Source organism: Fusarium phalaenopsidis (assembly GCF_050370095.1).
Source record: "Fusarium phalaenopsidis strain FUZ10S chromosome Unknown contig_32278, whole genome shotgun sequence".
In the NCBI taxonomy this organism is placed as follows: Eukaryota; Fungi; Ascomycota; class Sordariomycetes; order Hypocreales; family Nectriaceae; genus Fusarium; species Fusarium phalaenopsidis.
Window position 1 is genome coordinate 260,621 of NW_028145417.1, and position 19,296 is coordinate 279,916.

Below are 19,296 nucleotides of genomic sequence, written 5' to 3' on the forward strand. Positions count from 1 at the left end.
AGAATAGAAGCACAAAAGAGTACTCATACTTCAGGTTAATATTTGATATAATATTCCATAAGTTTATCCTAGTTCTATGTATTTATCATCACACTTTGAGTAAATGTTTTTACATCATTAGCTAAAATCCTCATAAGACAAACGCCGTCCTATCAATGGGCCAAGGATGCAGAGTTTCCAATCCTTGATTCTATCTCCAAGGCCATCATTACGCCGAACCTCCCCCCTCTGTAACAATCCAACAAAACCCGCCTCGGCTTGCCTCACGAGTTCCGTGGACATTACCTCCCCCAACCGACTAAAGCCTGCTGATAACCTACTGAAGCGTGGACATACTGGGTGGCTGCTCCACGATGGTGGTTGAACAAGCACCGTGGAAGTTGGTACCGAAAGCTCTGAGCTGCAGCGATGTGATCAAGGTACCGCATTCTCCATTCTTGTTGTTGAATCGGCAGATGGCTACCTCGCGGTCCGGAACAGTGTGCTCCTTCGAGATAAGTAGCGAGGATATTCGAGACCACCATAATGACGTTGAGCATGCTTCAACTAGATTCGCGTTCTCCCTGTTTCCACTATCCACGCGCGGTGAGTTGGGAAAGAAACGCCACTGTTTGGCTGCGTGTGATAGAAGTACCACTAAAGTCCGCCAGTTCTGTCGATTTGTATGACGGAATTGCATTCCGCAACGCCCCAAACAGGCCAACTCTGGCTTGCTGGTTTGCCCTTGCCTGCATCCTCAGTTCGTCAGAGGTCATATTCCTTCGTAACCCCGTCGATTCCAAGCCCTGCCGACGAGTTCAAGGACCTCCAAGTCATCTTAGGTGTCGTCCATCTGGCTGAAGTGCGCCAGCTTCTGCTCCGCCAGGATCTTCACTGCCTCTGTGTCACCAAGCAGTTTGACGTTTCGTCTGTTGGGTTCTGTCAACAGATAGAAGCCAAGGTTTGTGGTGAGAAGCGAAAGAACCCTTAACACTGAACCATTTAGTACTTGCGAAGTGGCGTCTTGGAAGATGTTGTGGCCAATGTGTTCGGAACCCTGTTCTCCGGACTGGGAAAGGAGACCTCCAAAGTGTTGTTGGCACAGACTCGCGATTTGCCTTGCGTCGGGCGGTGAAGGTTCACCTATACACCTCGAGTAAAGAAGCCAGGAGTCACCCGGCGAAACAACGCTCTTGTCGGGTAGCTCCAACGTTGTGAGCATGCCACGACGAAGGCAGAGAAGGTGCATAAGCGGCCTGATGGCGGCTTGGGCAAAATCAGTCCCGTAATTGATCCTTTCGGTGTAGGCTTGGAGCAGCAGTGGGTTGAGCAGAAACAACAGTTCACACCCATTCTAGATAAAGGATATGTATTCCTGGCGAAGTTTCTGCCTACGGGGAGAGAGTGGCTCGCTGCCTCTTCCCTCCCCAGAGAGTCAAGACCGGGACCGAGGAGTCGCTCCATGCTGATCTTGCCGAGCTCGCCATTGAATTCGCCGCCAGCCTTGATGGCATCCGAGGCGTCTTCGTTGTAGAATATCTCAGGATCAGCGGGTTCCGCTGCACCATTGTATGTGAAAGGCCACTCGTGCCGACAAAAAGTTTACAGACCCCAAGAAGACCCGGATATGATTCAAAAGTGACGTGGCTGAGATAATGTGTAACGCTTTAGGGTCGAGTTTCAGGGCGAGGTTGTTGGTCGTGGAGCAAGGGCTTTTCGCGGCGTAGCCCTTGCCATATTATATATATCATCCAGTTGAACTGTGCATTACGAACGAGACAAAGACGATTCTTCTCTTCAAAAGTTCTAGGCAGACCGGAGGGCATGGCGACTGTCGATGTCCGTGTGTTGTTGGTGGTCGTTGGTGGCATCCTCGTTGTCGGTGGGGAGGCTCTTTTGGTCGGCGATGTCAACTTCGTGGTTGAGAGCGCACACCTTCCTTGTCGATCTTGTCGATCTTGTCCAAGACATCATAGTCGAGCATGTTCGCGTTCTTGCGTCGGGCCATGCGGCAAATGGCGGTCGTGTACGGCATGACGAGGGTCTTTCGAAGGATCTGTCGTCCTGCGTCCTTCGTGCGACATAGCCTGTTCGTCGATCCACGCCTGAAGTTCCTTCGTGTCATCCAGTACGTAGTACTTCAGAACTGGTTCAATGGGGTGCAATTTTGTGCCGTAGCACATCGCGACCTTGAAGTAGGAGTCGAACCATTTGATGAGCTCCTTGAGGATCTGATAACACACGGAGCCAGGGCAAAGAATGATGCTTGGTTTGATGTGTCTCTCGTGTTGGATGAACGCCAGATTCCCCGCAGGCAAAAGTGTGTAGTCAATCCCGATCTTCTTGTAGAAGGCCTCAAGGTCCGTACCGTTGGGAAGGAAGGTGCCCCTTAAATGACGTGTCATCCGCATGATCTCGAACGCGACATCATTGGGGTTCTTGTCGGACTCCTGCCCAGAGTCCTTCCTGGAGTCTTGTCGGAGCTTCTTTCGGGGCCCTCGCTGGAGTCTTCCTTAGCGCGTATGCCCAAGTTTCCTTGCCGGTGACTGCGTAGAGCACCTCTCGCAGGATTTGATGTTCCTCTCCCCTGGCGATTTGGTCCAATCCGACGGCCTTTGCATCAACCGAAGAAGGCGTTGCCGCCTCCAGGAATTTTGGGTCAGTCTCCAGTTACTTGTCATGTTCCGCGTTGGAGATCTTCTTCAGCCGGCCCCTGAGCGGGTTCAATTGGACTGGGCCAAGTGGCGTGTATAAGATGTTCGAATGCTGCTTGAGCTCGGCGGCAAGGCTGGCGGTCTGGTTCATTTGGGACATGACCTCCACAATGGAGTCATTCACGTGGTCGCCAAGAGTCAAGTCATCGTCCTTGATGCACTTGCCGTTGGCAGGAAGTTCCCCTCGATACAATTGTGGGAAGACCTTGAAGAAGTCGGAGGCCGTCACCATCTCGTCGAGCTGATCTTGTCGGGAGTCAAATCCTGCGCTTTGCAAGGTTGCCTCGAAGGTAGTGTCGTCGAGACTGAATCTGACTGATGCCGACAGATCAATGTTTGCCTTCACAGCAATCACTTCTCCGTCAGTGATGAGGCCGAACCACTCGGCAAGCTTTGGTTTCGGGCTGGCCGGGTGGGTCTGCTGCAGTGATCGTCGATTCTTGAATGCTTGAAACACAACCATAGCAGCTTGCCAGGTGTTATGGCTGTGCCCCCACAAGTCGTTAGGCCCCTCTGCCACTGGATTGTTTGAGAACCTCTCCGGAAAGGAGGCCAAGAGTCGGTAGATGGTTGCAATGTGGGATCAGGTGGCACCCAATACCCTCGAGGGTGGTAGAAGGTGCGCGGAGAATAGGAACGAGTCCAGTGGTCATCTTGTCGAGCGTCGTCTTGTCTATCGCCTTCCTGTCCACCGTCCTCTTGTTTAGCAATGCTCCTGGCGTAGAGTCTAGCAGTGCCTGCAACCTATGGAAGATATCGTTGACTTTGAGGGTGGCATGGATCATACCAGCGGCGGTTAGGTGACCCCTTCTGTTGTCCGTGTAGATGCTGTAGAGGGGACTGGCCACTCTCGCCACTTCAGAGATGTTTAGCTCTTATTCGTTCGCAGTGAAACAAGGTGGACGTACCATCGCGATCCAGCCATGTGTACAGCTGGTCTTGAGTCCCACCAGACCAGCAACCCAGGGTCCAGAATCATAGGCGCCGTGGTTGAGAAATGTGACACTAAGCAGCCAATTGTCCACCCTTTCGTGTTCGGCGATTAGTTTGTAAAGATGCTTGGTGAGAGAACGGACAGGTGGGCGAACGAATCTGACAGTTCGCTAAAGGAAGGCAGCAGAGAATCGCAGTGCTGTGGCAGCCCCAACTGCCATTCCTCTTCCGCCAGCCTCTTTCCGCTGTCCTTCTAAGGGATTGGCCGAATGCTCAGTGGGCGTAGACCTCGGCCGGCGGGCGACAACGCAGGGAGGTACGTCAACAAACTGTCGTCATCCCCAGGTTGATCCCGCCCCCCGCAATCTGATTCAGGTAGCAAGCTTTCGCTAGGCGAAGGGGAAGCTTCTGTCCTTTTGACGAGAATACGTGGTAGAACTAAGAGCCGCTAGCCAAAGAAGAGTAGGGCATGGTCAAGAAGGTGAACGAGGGACGGAAGACTAACTGAGGCGTGAGGAGGAGCCAGGCCTGGTGTGGATGAGTTGAAAACGAGAGATGCAAGGTTGTCAAGGTGCTACGTTGAAAAACGTCTCCATAAGTACGAGGCGCCTCTCCTCGGAGCGGGGGAGCCTATCTACTGACATGAACCAACTGCCGAGACAGATGAATGCTGCCCGCAGGAGCTCATCGAAAAAAACTGGCTCTCATGGATGCTGGGCAGGTGGGTTTCGGCCTTCTCGGAACGCGCGATGGCCATGTCAAGAAGACAGTTGCAAAAGAGGAGGGAAGAAATGGCGATGCGCATCAAGAGGGAGGGGGAGAAGAGAGCTTGAGGTGAATGAGGGGGAAATGGAGAGAAGAGGGAAACCGGAGTGAAGAGTGGACGGTGCTGCATGGAGAAATCGTTTGTTGAACAGTACTGCAAACGCCTGCTGGTTGCCTGAAGCACAAGCAAACTTGGCATCCACTGTTCAAACTCGCACCTGACTGTTCTCAAAGGCCAAACGGAACGACGTTGTTTGCGGTGCCCGACTCCGGACTTATGATGACCTTGGGCAAGTTTATGATGGTTTTAACACATATAACTGAATGATATTAGTTGATTTTATAAGAAATTTGCGTAATTTTAGGGAAAGGTAACTCTAAGAATAATCTAGGTACTAGCGTCGTCGAACGACAGAAGTCTGCATCTGGTGTGAGCTCCGGGGTGGCACGTGACCTTCACACACAACGCACGGCGCCCCACTCCCAGAAACGAACTGACCCCCTACGCGTCCGTTCAATACCAACAACGGTGCCCTGCTCATCTCTGCTGGCAGATAAGTTGCGGCTCTGGTTTGCACCAATCTAACAAACATCACAGTCACCGCGATCACCTAGTATTTCCTGGAACAGTTTGCCGCCGCCCTATTTCAAGAACAAGCGAACAACCCTTCCTCCGACCCCAACCACTCTCACCAATGCTCACCACACATCGCACGCTTTGGCCGACCATTTCGGCATCCAAGTCCACGATTTTCCTGCAAAGTCCGACGACAAGGGTACTCGACAGCCCAAAGGAGATACAACCTTAGAAAGACATCGAGGAGAACCCGAGTGTGATGCGCATCATGTTCCAGATCATGCGAAGCTTCCCAAGCCATTTTTGCACCTTCTACCTCGACTCAGAGCAGCCCCATGAATACACCTGGGGCTCCCATTACGAAGACTGAACTCATGCATCTGTGGTTTATTCGCAACAAAAGCGACGTCGGTTCGCGAAGATGTCAGATGAGCTCAACGCCACCCGACAGAACGGCAACACGCCATCCTGGCTTTGTCCCATACGGAAAACTCGGACGCAACGATGCTGCGAAGCAAGATTTGGTCAACTTTGTCGTCCGCCAGGACATGAAGAATAAGGTGCGGATCAGTTTCCAACATATGCCAGCCTACGAGGGCGACGAAGGTCTTGACCTTTCATCTTGCAAGCAACCTGTCGACCTGCTCAACGATTGACCGATCCCTCCTCCTGCTTTTTCATCATCGGTAAAGGGGCAATAGGGACTGTATTGGCCGCTCTGAACCAAAGCGTGTGCACCAGGTATGGCAAATGAACAGGCGATAGAAGCAGGAAACAGGTAACGATGATGGGAAAATGTTAAACCAGCAAGCCATAGATTAGATAGAAGCCCAAGCATGGTAAATAGTTCCTTAATTAATACATAAGAGAGTTTGGCGTAGGGCCGTGGCGGTAGGGGAAAAACCTCAATCGGATACAAAACCCCTACAAAATAGTTGAACAAGATCAAAACGTCTTGAGCCGCGAGGGAGGAGTCCTAGTAGTTTTGCCGACGTGGCCCGTCTAGCTTGAAACCCCCAGGCTGCAGCTTTTGGAAGATCGAGTCAGGGTCAAACTTGGCTGCGACTTGCTTCAAAAACCTCTTGTTTTTCTCCCCGTAGGAAGCAATCACGTCTTGTTCCAAGTGAGCGTAGTTCATGTACTTGAACCGATGGTATCTGTCGGTTGCAAGCTTCCGGATGCCCTCATCGAGCCTCCGATTTGTGTTCAATACCTCGCGGTCGAGGGACTCATCATCCCATGCCATGGCGAGCATAATGTTGATGAGCGGCTCATCGGGTCCTTCAAGGCCCATCGCATTCGTCGTGCCGTTGCGAGCAGCCCAGTTCCGCATTCCGGGGGTGATGATGTTGAAGTCGAGTCCAGCATCAACTCTCTTGGAGATATCTTCAGTCGTCTTGATCCAGAAGTCAACCACGGACTTAATCAGCTCAATATCGAATTCAACAGCTTGAGTCCAGCCAGAATTTCTGCGACCTCTGGAGTCGATTGCCTTGGCCTGTTCGTCAGAGAGATCAGAGTAATTTGCTAGCCGCAAGGTATCGACAACACTCGGGATCGACCGAAAACTGTCAAAGACTGGCGGGTCTTGGACTGGCTCTGGATAGGCCATGAAAGTAACACCAACGACGGAACCGTTTTGGCGGGCAAAGTCCACATACAAGTGTGCCTTTCCGTCTGCGGGCAGTCTTCGTATATAGGTATCATAAGCGTCCCAAAGGTCATCGAATGTGTCTTGGGAATGAATCCGAAGACCACCCCACATGCCGTTGTAGTCATAAAGCTTGATGGTAAGGTTGACGACAATGCCAAAGTTGTGGCCTCCACCGCCTCGAACCGCTCTAAAGAGATCCGGGTTGGATTTTGCGTTTGCAGTGACAAGTTCGCCGCTGGCGAGAACAATATCGAACGACTCGAGGTTATCCGCAGCCCAACCTCGGACACTGGCCAAATTTGACAGACCGCCTTCGTCCACTGTTAGAATATTGTGCTCACTCGTCGACTCGTTCGCCCTTCGCACTCACCACCAAAGGTAAAACCTGGAACGCCGACGCCAACGTCCCGACCACCTACGGCGATCAACCCTTGACCTTCGAGAAGCTTGAAGAGTGGGCCCCATCGGACACCCGGACCAACTGTCAGGCTCTGGCGATCCTCATGAATATTGATTTGGTTCAAGTTCACCAGATCAAATTGGAATCCTCCATCAATGCTTGATCCTCGAGAGTTGTAGGAATGACCGCCTCCCTTGATGGAGAATAGGCAGCCAGCTCGTTTGACGTGAACAATTGCAGCCTGGACCTGTTCGGCCGATGTGGGCTGGAAGAAGCATGCTGGGTCTCTTGACCGCTGTTGTTCGCTCCAGTATGATTCCTGCGCCTTTGCATAGGCAGAGGAAGATGGACTAATCAGTTGTTCTGGGTACAGCTTGGCGACAGAAGAGCACTAAGGCTGTTATTGGTACTGAACTGAAATAATGAAGACACAAACTGAGACTTACTGCAGCCTTACATTTCCCTCTCGTGGACGCTTCTGGAGAAGAGGCAAAGACGGCCGAAATGGCGAGTGCCGCTAAACACAATGGCTTCATCTTCGGGGGGTTGATGGATATCGGGGCGTATCTTAAGTTCGAGGGGGGCTCATTTGTATAGAGACGTGCATTTATTTACTCTGATCCGGCTGAGGCCTCATGTCTTTATACACATACCACCGTTCTTCGTAGAGCCATCTGCGGACCCGAACAACCCGTTGTATTACGGTGCCCACTCAGCAATGACTTGTCCGCGGCCTCCGTACATGGGCCTAATGTATCTGGGGAGCCTCAACTGAACTGCCGATCGGGCAACGCACAAATGCAAATCTTTCCGGGACAGCCGGAACTTAATTTCGACGTGTTGACAAACACGTCGCATTATTGACTACGAATCTCTCGAACGGTTCAGCATCAGCATCACGGGCTCCGCGGGCACGCCAAGACGCAGTCGGGTTGTGACGAAACGTCGTCAAGACAGACGTTGAGCTCCACAGAGGACCTTGGACAGCTACCTACTCAACCGTCTGCCCGAGGGACCGAGTTCCACTGTTTGTACCACTACCCTTCTAACGACAAATCGACTTAATAACCGCAACATAGGTGGCGCGCACGGTGATTATTGTCTCTGAAGACACAGCAGTTGCCAGACTTTGGCAGAACTGTGCTACAGCCTAAGCCCGTGGTGAGCAGAGCCTCTCCATCACCAATGATGACTTCTTGTATCTTGTTCTGGACGAGCGACATTACTCAAAGAATTCCATGTACGAAAGGCACAAATTCATCCGAATGATCAAGCGGGAGAATCTTGTTCTTGTTTTAGCCGCGCCGATTGCCGACAGCACACGCGATATGGTCAGATACACCAAGCTCATCTGGGATCCCCTATATCTCTTTGAGAAGGGCGATTAGATATCTCCTGGGGCCTGGTGCGGCGGCCGGTGCTGGGACGCCCTGGTCCGCGGTAGGTCGAACGGCAAAAACTCAGCATATCGCATCTTCTTCCGAAGGTTGAAAGATGTTTGACCCGAATCCACATCCTTTAAGCCTCGAAATTCTTCAGAGCAAGAGTACCTTGATGCAGTGAGGGCCGGATGTCCCATTTTCCTGCTAAACCGTGACCTCTTGGAGGCTTTCGCGAAACAAGCAAAGCAAAGCACTCGGTACATTTTTGGCAGCAGGCAATCCGCACCATCCATCAGATGGCCATGATTAGACATGGGATGGATGGTTCCATCACTCTACCACACAACACCAGCACATCACTTGGGCAACGGTTGCCAGGCTTCAAGGTCTAGGAGGCGATATTGAGAACCGAACAGGGGGTCAAGCAGATCATAATGCAGCTCACTGCATCGCTCCCTGACCGAAGTGCTGGCCCCGACGGGTCAAGGAGGCCACCACCAGATGTCCGACGACGCCTCTCTCTACTCTCCACTCAAATCAACAACCACAAGCTGACTTCCTCAAGCGTGCGTGGGATAGCGTGGATTCGGGAAAGTGGTACTGGAACAATTGAGAGGCACAAGAAAGGTCCGCTAGCTAAAGAGAAAGCCTAAACTCACCAATGAAAGCGGCCCCTCTACTCCAACGACTTCTGGTATCACAAAAATATCCAGTGTTAACAAAGACGACCAAACCAGCGGCCCAGATCGGCATTTTTGCCTGATCTGGAATGGTCCATAAATTGGATTCCCATCGGACAACTTGAACCGGCTGCGTTTCATCATCTGGCGGTCACCAATGTACGCCCGGGTGCTGGCAAAGGTAATCGAAAAGTACCACCACGGAGAACGCGTGCTTGTCTAAACAACAGCCCGCCCACTTCTTGGCCAGTTGCCCCCCTTGCCTGTGGAACGATTGAAATAAAATACCTTTACCGAAGCATGCCCAACGCCATTATGATTGCGTCAAATATCCCCGCCATCTGTTGCTACTCTCTAGAACCTTCTATCTATTTGTGATGTAGTTTGCTAGGCTGTTTGCCTATGTAGCTTGCCTATGATGCTTGCCCGTGAATGCAAGCTAGGCTGCCTAGCTAGGGATCAGGTATAAATACCTGACCCAGCTACGGCTGAGACCCTGATCTCTCTCCTACACACACCATAGTATATAAATCAAGTCCATCCTTGTGCCGCAGAAGAACAATGATTCACTATCTGCCGTTTTAATGATGAGAATATATAATACGGCGCCCTGATCACATCGCTTTAGCTCAGCGCTTTCGGTGCCAACTTCCACCACGCTTGCTCAACTGCCATCATCGTTGAGCCGCCACCAACTGTTCTTATATATACAAGCCATGGGCAGGCTCTTGCGAGTTGGACAGAGCGAGCACGTCTATATAATCGATCTCCACCTGTAATTCTCCTACGACTATTTACTGGAGGTATCGAATCTGGAGAAATACGCCCACACTCTGGCAACACAGGCCGATATTATGTCCGGATCAAGGGTGACTACGACTTGTATGTGCATACGAGATCATGCGGAAGCTCTTTGGTCACCATACCAACAAGTATACCCGACTCCGAGTGACATGGGACAAAATGTACCACCCTCTTATTGCTCGTGAGGGGCTGTTCTACTCTGCACTGGCCCAATTTTCCATGGAGAACCCAGATCACGTTCAACATCTAGAAACGAAGGGCAAAATCGCCCACATTGCAGCATCTTGGAGCCCTGGGTCCGAGTTGACGAAGGAGCACGTTGATGGGCTTCTCCCGAACCTGGGCGAGGCGGGCGTGAAGCTTTACAGCTTTGTACTGGATGTCTTGGAGTGGAGCAAGCTTGAGGGAGAGGTGGTAGAGGAAGAAGAGACACAAAACCAAGCGGAACATGAAGATGAGGACATAAGCTCGAAGGCTACGAACACGGTCCAGTCGACCCCGAAAAAATCAGGCGACGGTCGTGAAAGGAAGAGGAGAGGCATTGGCAAGAGGAAGATATGAATTGGTTCGGTCGTAGGAGGATCTTAGGCTCTTTAGACCTAGAAGTGGTATTAGAAGCGTAAGCTATTGCTAAGACTCTTCTAATTCCTTTACCACTCTACAAAATATTTATATCTATTTCACTAAACTTTGAAGTGGTACTAAGGAGTCATGGACGTCCCGGCCTTCAGCAAGGTCCGGTCCAACTTGCAAAGACGCTTTCCCTCCAAGTCTCTGTTTGCCTGAAAGAGGGCTACAATACGGTCGTAGGAGGCCTCTGGTCATTGATTTATTTAATGAGAGGTTATGGCTCGTCAGCAAATGCGCTGTAACTGCTGCGCATGAGTGAAGACGGCGGCACATCTTTCATCACGTGTGTACCACGTGAGTTCTTCACGTCCCCAAGATTCGAAGGCTAGCTGGAAAGCTTTCCCCACAACCTCCTTTCTAGCCATTTCTCAAGATTCGAGATGAAGATTCGGCTCATCGTTTCATCAACCTCCCGCTTTCCGCACTACTTCAAGCTGGCCACTCGAGGCAGGTCGCGTGCAGATGTGAACCACCCACGACGTGCCGTGAACGGCAGGCAACAGCCGATCAAGACCCCCGCTATTTCCAACACCCTCTTGTTTGATGCCATCAGCTTCGAGGTCAACTCTGCGTTGATTCATAGGCGGCATCGATACTTTCTCGACTCACCACTCACATCGTCGTCTGTTCCCCCCCACACCGCGTTTCCATTGCGCTTTGCATGGGTCAGTTCCAACAGATTGGCACTGGTGTGACTCCAACGGCAAATCACACGCTCCAACCTCAGCCCCAGTTCATCAGCCCATCAAAAGAGCCCTCCTCGGTGGCAGACCACCTTCGTCAATACCGGTTCCGAGCCTCCGACTTCAGTAGCTGATCGCGAAAGCGTCCCTCAGCGTATTTCAACTTTTTGCCTCGAGTTTTCGTCTCGTCTCACTTCAGGCGCCCTCAACATGTCCGACTCTACACCTCTCCTGTCATCAGCCCTCTCGCTGAACCAAACATCGCCTTCGTCAGATGTGCGCCAGTCTGGCCTGACCGTTCGACCCTGCCGCTAAGAGACTGTCTGCCACAAGGGATTCACTGATTGGCGCCGGGCTTTGCTCTCTTGGTCAGTGGGAGCGACAGAACTTCCAGCATGCACACCGTCTGAGTCATGAAGTGGGCATTATTCTCCAGCACCTGTCGAAGGATAGGAGGACGTTGAATCGGTGGAGGCCCAGTTTTGTCGACATATGGCAGGGAAACGCCCCATCGCACCTTCCGATCCTAACCATTCATCCCAAAGCACACGAAGCGCACAAGGCCTTCACGCTTACCCAGAAGAGACGGGCACGAGACAAGATGGCAAAGTGCTACAACAAGTTTGTTGATGCGGAAGAGAATGTGTGGCCAAGAAACACGGGCTCTATCCCTGCTCTTGTACGTCGAACGCGGGCCCGGACTGGCATCATCGGCAACCTTGCCCCTCGCTTTGTGGTACCTGCCAAAACAAAGTATCAAAAGCGGGCACGCAAGTCTGCCAAACGCATGCAGAGCTTTGAGAAAGAGCTGTTGCGAAAGGTCAACGATCCAGCTGATGCCATGGACATGGAGCATGCTATCCAGGAGCTGTGTGACACCAGTCTCCCGTGAAGCAGCAGACGTCACCCGCGTGCGATGTTCCACCTATCACGAACACCGATGCTCCGCCCTCACATACCCGACCTGTCGATGCGTCCTCTCCCCTGCGTGGTGCAATTTCTCGTCGAGGGGAAAGACTCAATGTCACACAACCCCCCAAGTCACCCGCAATCACCCTCGCAATGCTGGTAGGCTTAGCTTGTGAGCCGAAAGCCCCTCGGATCAGTAGTGGCCAAGTCACCAATGGCTCTCCGCGCCCGACCGGGGTACTATTTCTACATCCTAGCTCTGGCACACTACTCGGCAGCATACAACCAAATGCACTGACGAAGTCGCCTGTAGGTGCGTCGAGCGGGTCGCCTGTTGCCTTGGAGATCCCCACTCGGACCCAGCTGGGGAAACTGACTAGGACCTGGAGTCTGCTGCAGATATCAATCCCAGCGACGTTGCCGCCAACAACGAGGTTGATTTCGACTATGAGAGACGTTTTGAGGAATGGTTTGCCCCGATTCACTGTTCTCCGGGAAAATTGACCCGAGAACCATCCGCTGGCCACGCCGCAGAGCAAGACGCCGTACGCAGTCTCGACCACAGTACTGGCTTGTTGCATCTGACGACTCTGATTTGCAGATGCTGCCCAACGTCCATGTGGAGGAACACGGGGACGATGAATGGGCTCTCCCCTCATCGTACGTCTCTTGATGACGAAAACGATCTTTCCATCCACGCAACAGAGAGCTCAGCCAACGAAGATGACCCGCTCGCAGTGGAGCAAGAAGCAGTTAACGCTATGAACACTGACAAAAGTGTTGCAAGCGTCCGAAGGGTGTGAGCGTGGCTCACCTAAGGAACACGCCAGCGCCAGCGCTGGAGATGACAACGTCGTTGTCAATGACGGTCGTTTTTTTTGACGGTCGTTTTTTTTTTTCGCGTGGGCGTGGAGATTGAACTTACTCTGCCGCAGTGGATAGGTTCATATTTATGCCTACTTATCGGCTGAGATAAGTATCATAACTCCTTACAAGAGGTTAATATAAGAAGCCGCTAAGTAGGAGATAAGTTTATAGCTTGCGTGATGGCCCTTTGTATTAAGGTAGATAGGATATGTATCAATGCCGTTAAATTTCTTGAGGTAATAAGAGAGACCCTTTATATGTGCAATATTGATGTCTGCCTACCGACCATGCCTTGAGAGTAGTCTCGGTTCGTGAACAAGGAAACTGTGTGGTTCGTCAAGGCTGAGCAGAAATGACATGTGACTTCTTCCTTTGAGATATTCCACCAAGGCTCGGCCTGTATTCTGCCCTCCGTCCAAGCGAAAACTATTCTACATGGTCGCGCTCTCATAGACGCTATTGATGTCCTCAGAGTCAGCTTATACAGGTGCTACAGCCCGAGAAGGTCCCATGACAGCTACTTCAAGGTGGCAAAGCAGTTAAGTGTGAATGCGCGCATTAATGAGTCTGTTCCTTTTGGTACGCTGGCACTACATGGCTGAATCTCCCTGTGCAGAAACGCAAGCCCTTGTCATTTTACCTTTGCCGATACGGGCGCGGAGATCACACCACATCTGGGCATATCGCCGCACCCTTCTCCACATCACATACAACGGCAACCTTGCTAGTCGCCAGCTGAAACGGATGTTATGCAGTTGGTTGTAAGATGCATCGATCAACCAACATACATCAAGCTGGGCAGTCAAGACCAAAAGAGGGGGCAAGGACTGCGTCAGTTGCCCTTCACTCTTTCCCAATTTTCCTTTCCTCGTCCTCTCCATCATCTTTTCAAGATGTCTTGGGACCGGTATGAGCTCGGCCAGAAGAACATCTTCTACGATGAAAAGATACACTTGTTCGGCACAGTGCTACCTCCGCACGTAGGGCGCGTGCGAAGATGCATGCTGGACTTTTCCTGCCCAATCCGTGGTCACAAAGACTTGTTCGATGCTGTTTCCAGTGACGGACAAATCAAGCGCCCAAGCGACGGCTCAGACATAGATCCTGCTTTGAAGGCCGCCAGCAATGCTTTCAACAAAGCTACCAGTATAGTTAATGGCGGCTACTTGGAAAAGAAATGGGAGAACTTTTTCGAGACACATTTCTTTGAGCCTCTAAGCGATGGTCTTTCCGTGTCCAAAGACGATTCTCGACGGTAACTACACGAACCATCCCTCTACAGTTAAACACTTGGGGCTGACGACAATACCAAGGGTCTCTCGATGTAACTACTACTACGACGGCGTGAAAAGGTGTGTCCGGTTACCGATTCTCCTCCTATACTGTAACTGACTCGAATACAAGAGAAACCAATGAGTTGTGGGACTTATTTAAGACGAATAGCACCCCTGGCATTGGGTCCTTTGAGAGCCTCAAATGCCCAAAACCAGATCAGGCATTCTACCTGCCCATGTACCACTCTGAGCTTCAGATCGGGATTCCGACGGTAGTAGATCGCGAGGCTCGGCAATGGAACCGTCATCAAGAAACATCCATCATGGAGCCCTTTTCATGGTCAACTTTGAAGAAGTTGCATGAGTTTGGCCTGCAGCCAACCCCTTTTCGAATTTTCCAGAAACCACCCATGGAGGCAAATCTCAAATGCTATCCTTGGCTTATTGTCGAGCACAAAAAGGAGGAAGAGAAAGAGGGAAGATCTGGACGCGTTGTGTGTTGCCAGGCCGCCAATGCCGCAGCGTGCGCCATCAGACTGGTCCAAGATTCGGCGCAGTACGCCGTCGAGCTGCCGGATCACGGGCACATCCCACCGATTCCAGCAGTGACGACCATCGGGCCCCGTGTTACCGTCTGGCTCATGTACTTTGCCAAGAACTTTGATGCGCCTTGTAGCCGTAGGGACACGCAAGAGGTGGCCACTAAAAGGCGTGACAAGGGCTACGTGAGTGTAACCATCAGTCTTTCTACTTGTGCTAATAGAGTGTTTAGATCATGAGAACCATTTGGAATGGCGACATGACCAAAATTGCCGACGTTGTGAGGTTTCAGATCATCTTGGAGAACACGCACACTTGGGCTGTGCGAGCCTTCAAACCTTTGATATCCTCATACATTGAGCAATGGGGTCATGTACACTGCCGGGCAAGTTTCGACCGTGAAGCTACTCAAAACCCTTGGAGCGAGGTAATACTTCGTCGTCACAGGATCACCGAGCGACGCCGAAAAGTTCTGCCTATAGTTCAGGGCCTACTGGAGGACCAAGCCACCATGGAGCTTGACAACACGGCTCATCAAAAGGTAACACCATTGCTTTTGGGTTTGCTTATGCACCAAATTTGCTCGTCGGAGAGGGAGTTTCTATCTGATGAAGTCGATCGGGTTGTCAGGGAGAAGTTGGTGGCTCTCAATCTGACCCAAGAGCCGCCTGCCACCCGTCACCCGCAAACCAAGGCAACCCAGGCATCCATCGAGACCGAACTTGAACAGACAAGCCCCGTAACTCAGAAGCCGCCGATTGATAACGATGACCCCAACGATTCCGACTACAGGGAGTCATGGGCTACGTCATCCCTTGGAATTCCTGATAAAGACGCTACGGTCGCCGAGGCTTCTGATGCTGAAGCTTCAATTGCCCAGTCTTCGGACCATGAATTCTCTGAAGAAACGACAATCCTGTGGCGCCATGAGAGATTTATCGCAACACCACGGCCAAGATCTTCGAGAGGTGGCCGTCCTAGCTTGAAAAGTCGCGACTCGGCACCGCTCTCTGGAAGCACAATCACTGCGTCAGCCGAGACCACACCCACGCCAAACACCTTGAGGGGTCGAGCCAGCACCAGCTCGCCTTGTCAAAGTTCGGGCTCACCGCAACGGTCGCAGGATTTTGAAAAGCCAAGTAACGAGGCACCCTCTGGTTCACCTGTGTTTGCTGGCAAACCACCACTGGAGCGGCGGGTATGGTCACCTGGGAGACAGTTTGGCCAAGGACATGATCCAGAATCTTCTGGTATTCGGGAAAATCCCAAGGAGAAAGGTGTATTCAATTTCAATACCGGGCTGAGCCACTCAGTCATTGCGGACAGTCAGGAGTCGTCTGATGCATTTTGATATATATGCATGAAGACTTGAGACCATTGTAGTTTATGTACTTGTTTTCAGAATTAAATCCATATCCATTAGGTTGGTGCGTGAATTTCGAATGGCCTCATGTTCACAGGACCTGACCCAGATGCTCCCACAAGGTGGATGAAGGTCCGTGTCCTGTCTCGTGTTTTCCCCGGTGTCTCGTGCTGTTTTATGGCTATGTATCTCTTTTGGTGACACTCGCCAGAGGCCTAGGCATTATTCTCGAGGCATGGTCAATCAGTTGAACGGGGACAAGCCTGAGATCGAAAGGGAAGGCAAGTTTTATTCGGCCATTGAGGCTGTGTAGAACCACACCGTTCGTAGATTGCGAGAGACGTCTGTCAATATGATCTGCGATTAACTCTTGTCCTTGCTGGTAGCAGAGGGCGATCGACTGGATCGTTCGTGTAGGGACTTTGTGCACGTGGTGGGCGTTCTCCATCAGAAGCGGTTTATGGAACAGAGAAGAATATGTTGGACGCTCTGATCGTGCTTGCTGGTTGCGTCAAAACCACGATACGCTCAGAGGCCAATGGGGAGATGGGGAAACATTTGATTAAGGTAAGTAGGCTCACTTCAAAATACACGTCAGGCCCTGGAGGCAACCTGTAGCATGGTCTGCCAATGAGCGAACAACAGGCGGGTTTGAAGTTCTACCACCCACATCATCTTGAAGGTGGCACATCCCCACAAGATATCAGGAGAGGTCAACCGGAACCAAGATGTCTTCGGATCCAGGCGACATCTAGCCCACTGGCCATGACCCCCAACCCCCTCCTCAGTCGCCCACGTCCTTAGGCGAGTCTGGCGCTGTCAACGACACCACTGAATCCTCAGAAGAGGAAGAAGCTCCGACCAACCCAGGTTCTGGGAGAAGACGCTCTTGGTTGGGCTTCCGGGCCCTTGAGACCAAGATTGTTGTATGGCGTTCTGTTTTATTGTCTTTCACATTCTAGGGAGCTGAATTCGCTGTTTAGTACTCTGGTGATACAGAATTGCGTTGGCTTATCGATAGCCAGGAGTGCAAACAGCTAACACTGGGGCGTAAATACCCAATTTGAACAAGGACAATCAGAATCTTTTCCATTGATATCAGCTGTTTGCCAGGCTCAATGACCATTGCTGGTCTCGCTTACTGATCCGTTCGAGTGTGAATCAATGTCAAACGCCCTCTCTCGGGTATATAATGCCTTCCTCTCACCTCCTCGGACTCTTCTTCTTTCTCTTCCTTTCATCATCCTTTTCAAGTGGTACTCTGAGAGCCACTCGTCTTTCTCTGGGCACTGCAACAACAACTGCTCCCCTACTTACCTACTCTATACCCGGGGTGAATTTTCAGGTTGTGCCTCAAAAGCCCTTCGACTTTGCCTTCAGTATCACGGAAAAGCGCTTTTGTTCCGTAAGTACACTCTCAGAATCGCACAAATTGCCTTTGGCCTACCTTGGAGTTAGTGTTGACATTCCCTGAGGCCGTTCTCCGCCCACGATGCCTCCCAACCCTCCATGGACGACCATCACTCACCCATGGGGTGAAGAGATGGTCTGGACTTCCGGGCCAGAATCAGATGCCTATTTCACCAAGGTACTTCAAGATGAAGCCCTGGAAAAGAAGATTCCCCATGTCATCCAAACCATTTCCCAGTTCAAGGCCAAAGACAAACGTGTCTTGGTCTACGTCCGAGATGCTGAAGCAGCGAAGTGAGTTTTTGACTACATTTTGCCCTTTTTGACTCCCAATAGCTCACAACTTGACAGGTTGACCAATGCAGAGATGAGAAAGGCCGGCCTCAAGTCCGTTAACTTTTGCCACATGAGCTCTACTGAGAGAGCCACGGCCATTCGGAAGTTCAACGACGAAAAGCATTCGGACATTGATGTCTTCATCACTTCCTTTGGACGAGGCGCAGATGGAGGCAACTTCCATGGCGCTTGCCATGTTGGAATCTTGCTTCAGTACCCTGACGACATTTGAACCATGATGACCGTCCAGCGCTCATTCCATCACATTGGGATGAAGCACAATCCTGTGTGGGTCGCTTCCCACATCGACGACACCTTCGATTCCCATGAGCAGTGTCAACTGGCCTGCCAAGAGGCGAAGATCATTACAGAATCTTCACCCCAGGAGTATGAATCCATCTCGGGCCAGAAGGTCCCCGAGATTCACCAGAGCATTACAGGTCAGCATCGTCTGATTTGTGCCTTCGAAATCGTCCGGAGTCTGCGAATGGGAATGATCAGCTGCTATCCCAGAATCCGCATGCACTGGCCCAACATGGTCGCTCCAGAGGCCATGACTGAGGGACACTTCTACGCCGCGGTCGGTCGATTCCTCATGGCAAACCCGGCTGCCACCCGACTGTTCACCAGGGCGACCATGGAGAGAATTGCGTCGACTTGGGAGCTGGGCACTGAGATTTCCATGGCCCGTATCGTGGGAAATTGCCCTGCGCTTCCCAACCCGGTCACAATCTACAACTACGTGGAGGATGGCAAGGGTGAGGACATGCTTTGAATGGCATGCATGGCTGGGTGGTGGCTGAGGGGGATGGTTGAGGGGGGCGACTAAGTGAGCAGCGCCATCCATTAGATGGAGGAATCCTATCATCGCGCTGATGAGAAATCACACATACAACAAAAGGGGCGGCCGGTTTGGTGGAAGAGTGGCGGCGGAGGTTGCTTTACTGTTTATTATAGGCATTGACATTTGGTGACCTTGAGCTACCTCCCTGTTACTCCCTACCTGCATGTGACTATGAAGGCCGAAGAGAGAGCACCTCATCGATAGCAACATCTGAATCACGCGTGATTCTAGGCACTATCCACTGTAACATAGAGGAGCCTTATCATCGCGATGATAAGATTATCTTTTCCCTCGCCAGAGAGTACCTCGTAAATAGCAACATGTGAATCACGCCTGATTCTGTCAAGACCTGGATCGTCACAAGATAGCAAGATCTAAATCACGCCCAATTCTAAGAGCAAAGAGAACTCGTTGACGCATGGGAAACTAGCCATATTTTGGTTATTCTATTAGGAAATACACTTGCTGAAAGTAACAGTTATGGTAACTAAACAAAACAAAACAATGAATCCGTCTATGTTTCCGCGATCTTGCGCGCTTCACGCATCTTGC

The 19,296-nt window shown here is 51.4% G+C and overlaps 5 protein-coding genes across 5 annotated transcripts; 3 read left to right on the forward strand and 2 right to left on the reverse strand.

The window, feature by feature from the left end:
• Window positions 1-817: 817 nt before the first annotated feature.
• On the reverse strand, window positions 818-3,156 carry LRP88_00685 (uncharacterized protein; the record flags this gene model as incomplete). Its single annotated transcript, XM_083237390.1, has 5 exons — window positions 818-1,048; window positions 1,375-1,538; window positions 1,915-2,050; window positions 2,112-2,445; window positions 2,654-3,156. The coding sequence occupies 5 exons, from the start codon at window positions 3,154-3,156 to the stop codon at window positions 818-820; spliced, it is 1,368 nt and encodes a 455-aa protein (XP_083105895.1).
• Window positions 3,157-5,944: 2,788 nt separating this feature from the next.
• LRP88_00686 (FAD-binding oxidoreductase) lies at window positions 5,945-7,558 on the reverse strand (the record flags this gene model as incomplete). Its single annotated transcript, XM_083237391.1, has 3 exons — window positions 5,945-6,933; window positions 6,993-7,413; window positions 7,469-7,558. The coding sequence occupies 3 exons, from the start codon at window positions 7,556-7,558 to the stop codon at window positions 5,945-5,947; spliced, it is 1,500 nt and encodes a 499-aa protein (XP_083105896.1).
• Window positions 7,559-11,411: 3,853 nt separating this feature from the next.
• Window positions 11,412-12,093, forward strand: LRP88_00687 (uncharacterized protein; the record flags this gene model as incomplete). The annotated part of the gene is made up of 2 exons (XM_083237392.1): window positions 11,412-11,477; window positions 11,575-12,093. The coding sequence occupies 2 exons, from the start codon at window positions 11,412-11,414 to the stop codon at window positions 12,091-12,093; spliced, it is 585 nt and encodes a 194-aa protein (XP_083105897.1).
• Window positions 12,094-14,574: 2,481 nt separating this feature from the next.
• LRP88_00688 (uncharacterized protein) lies at window positions 14,575-16,142 on the forward strand (the record flags this gene model as incomplete). Its single annotated transcript, XM_083237393.1, has 2 exons — window positions 14,575-14,976; window positions 15,024-16,142. The coding sequence occupies 2 exons, from the start codon at window positions 14,575-14,577 to the stop codon at window positions 16,140-16,142; spliced, it is 1,521 nt and encodes a 506-aa protein (XP_083105898.1).
• A 1,504-nt stretch (window positions 16,143-17,646) lies between these two features.
• LRP88_00689 (uncharacterized protein) lies at window positions 17,647-18,675 on the forward strand (the record flags this gene model as incomplete). The annotated part of the gene is made up of 3 exons (XM_083237394.1): window positions 17,647-17,858; window positions 17,916-18,096; window positions 18,151-18,675. 3 exons carry the CDS (start codon window positions 17,647-17,649, stop codon window positions 18,673-18,675), a joined length of 918 nt encoding a protein of 305 aa, XP_083105899.1.
• Between the last annotated feature and the right edge of the window lie 621 nt (window positions 18,676-19,296).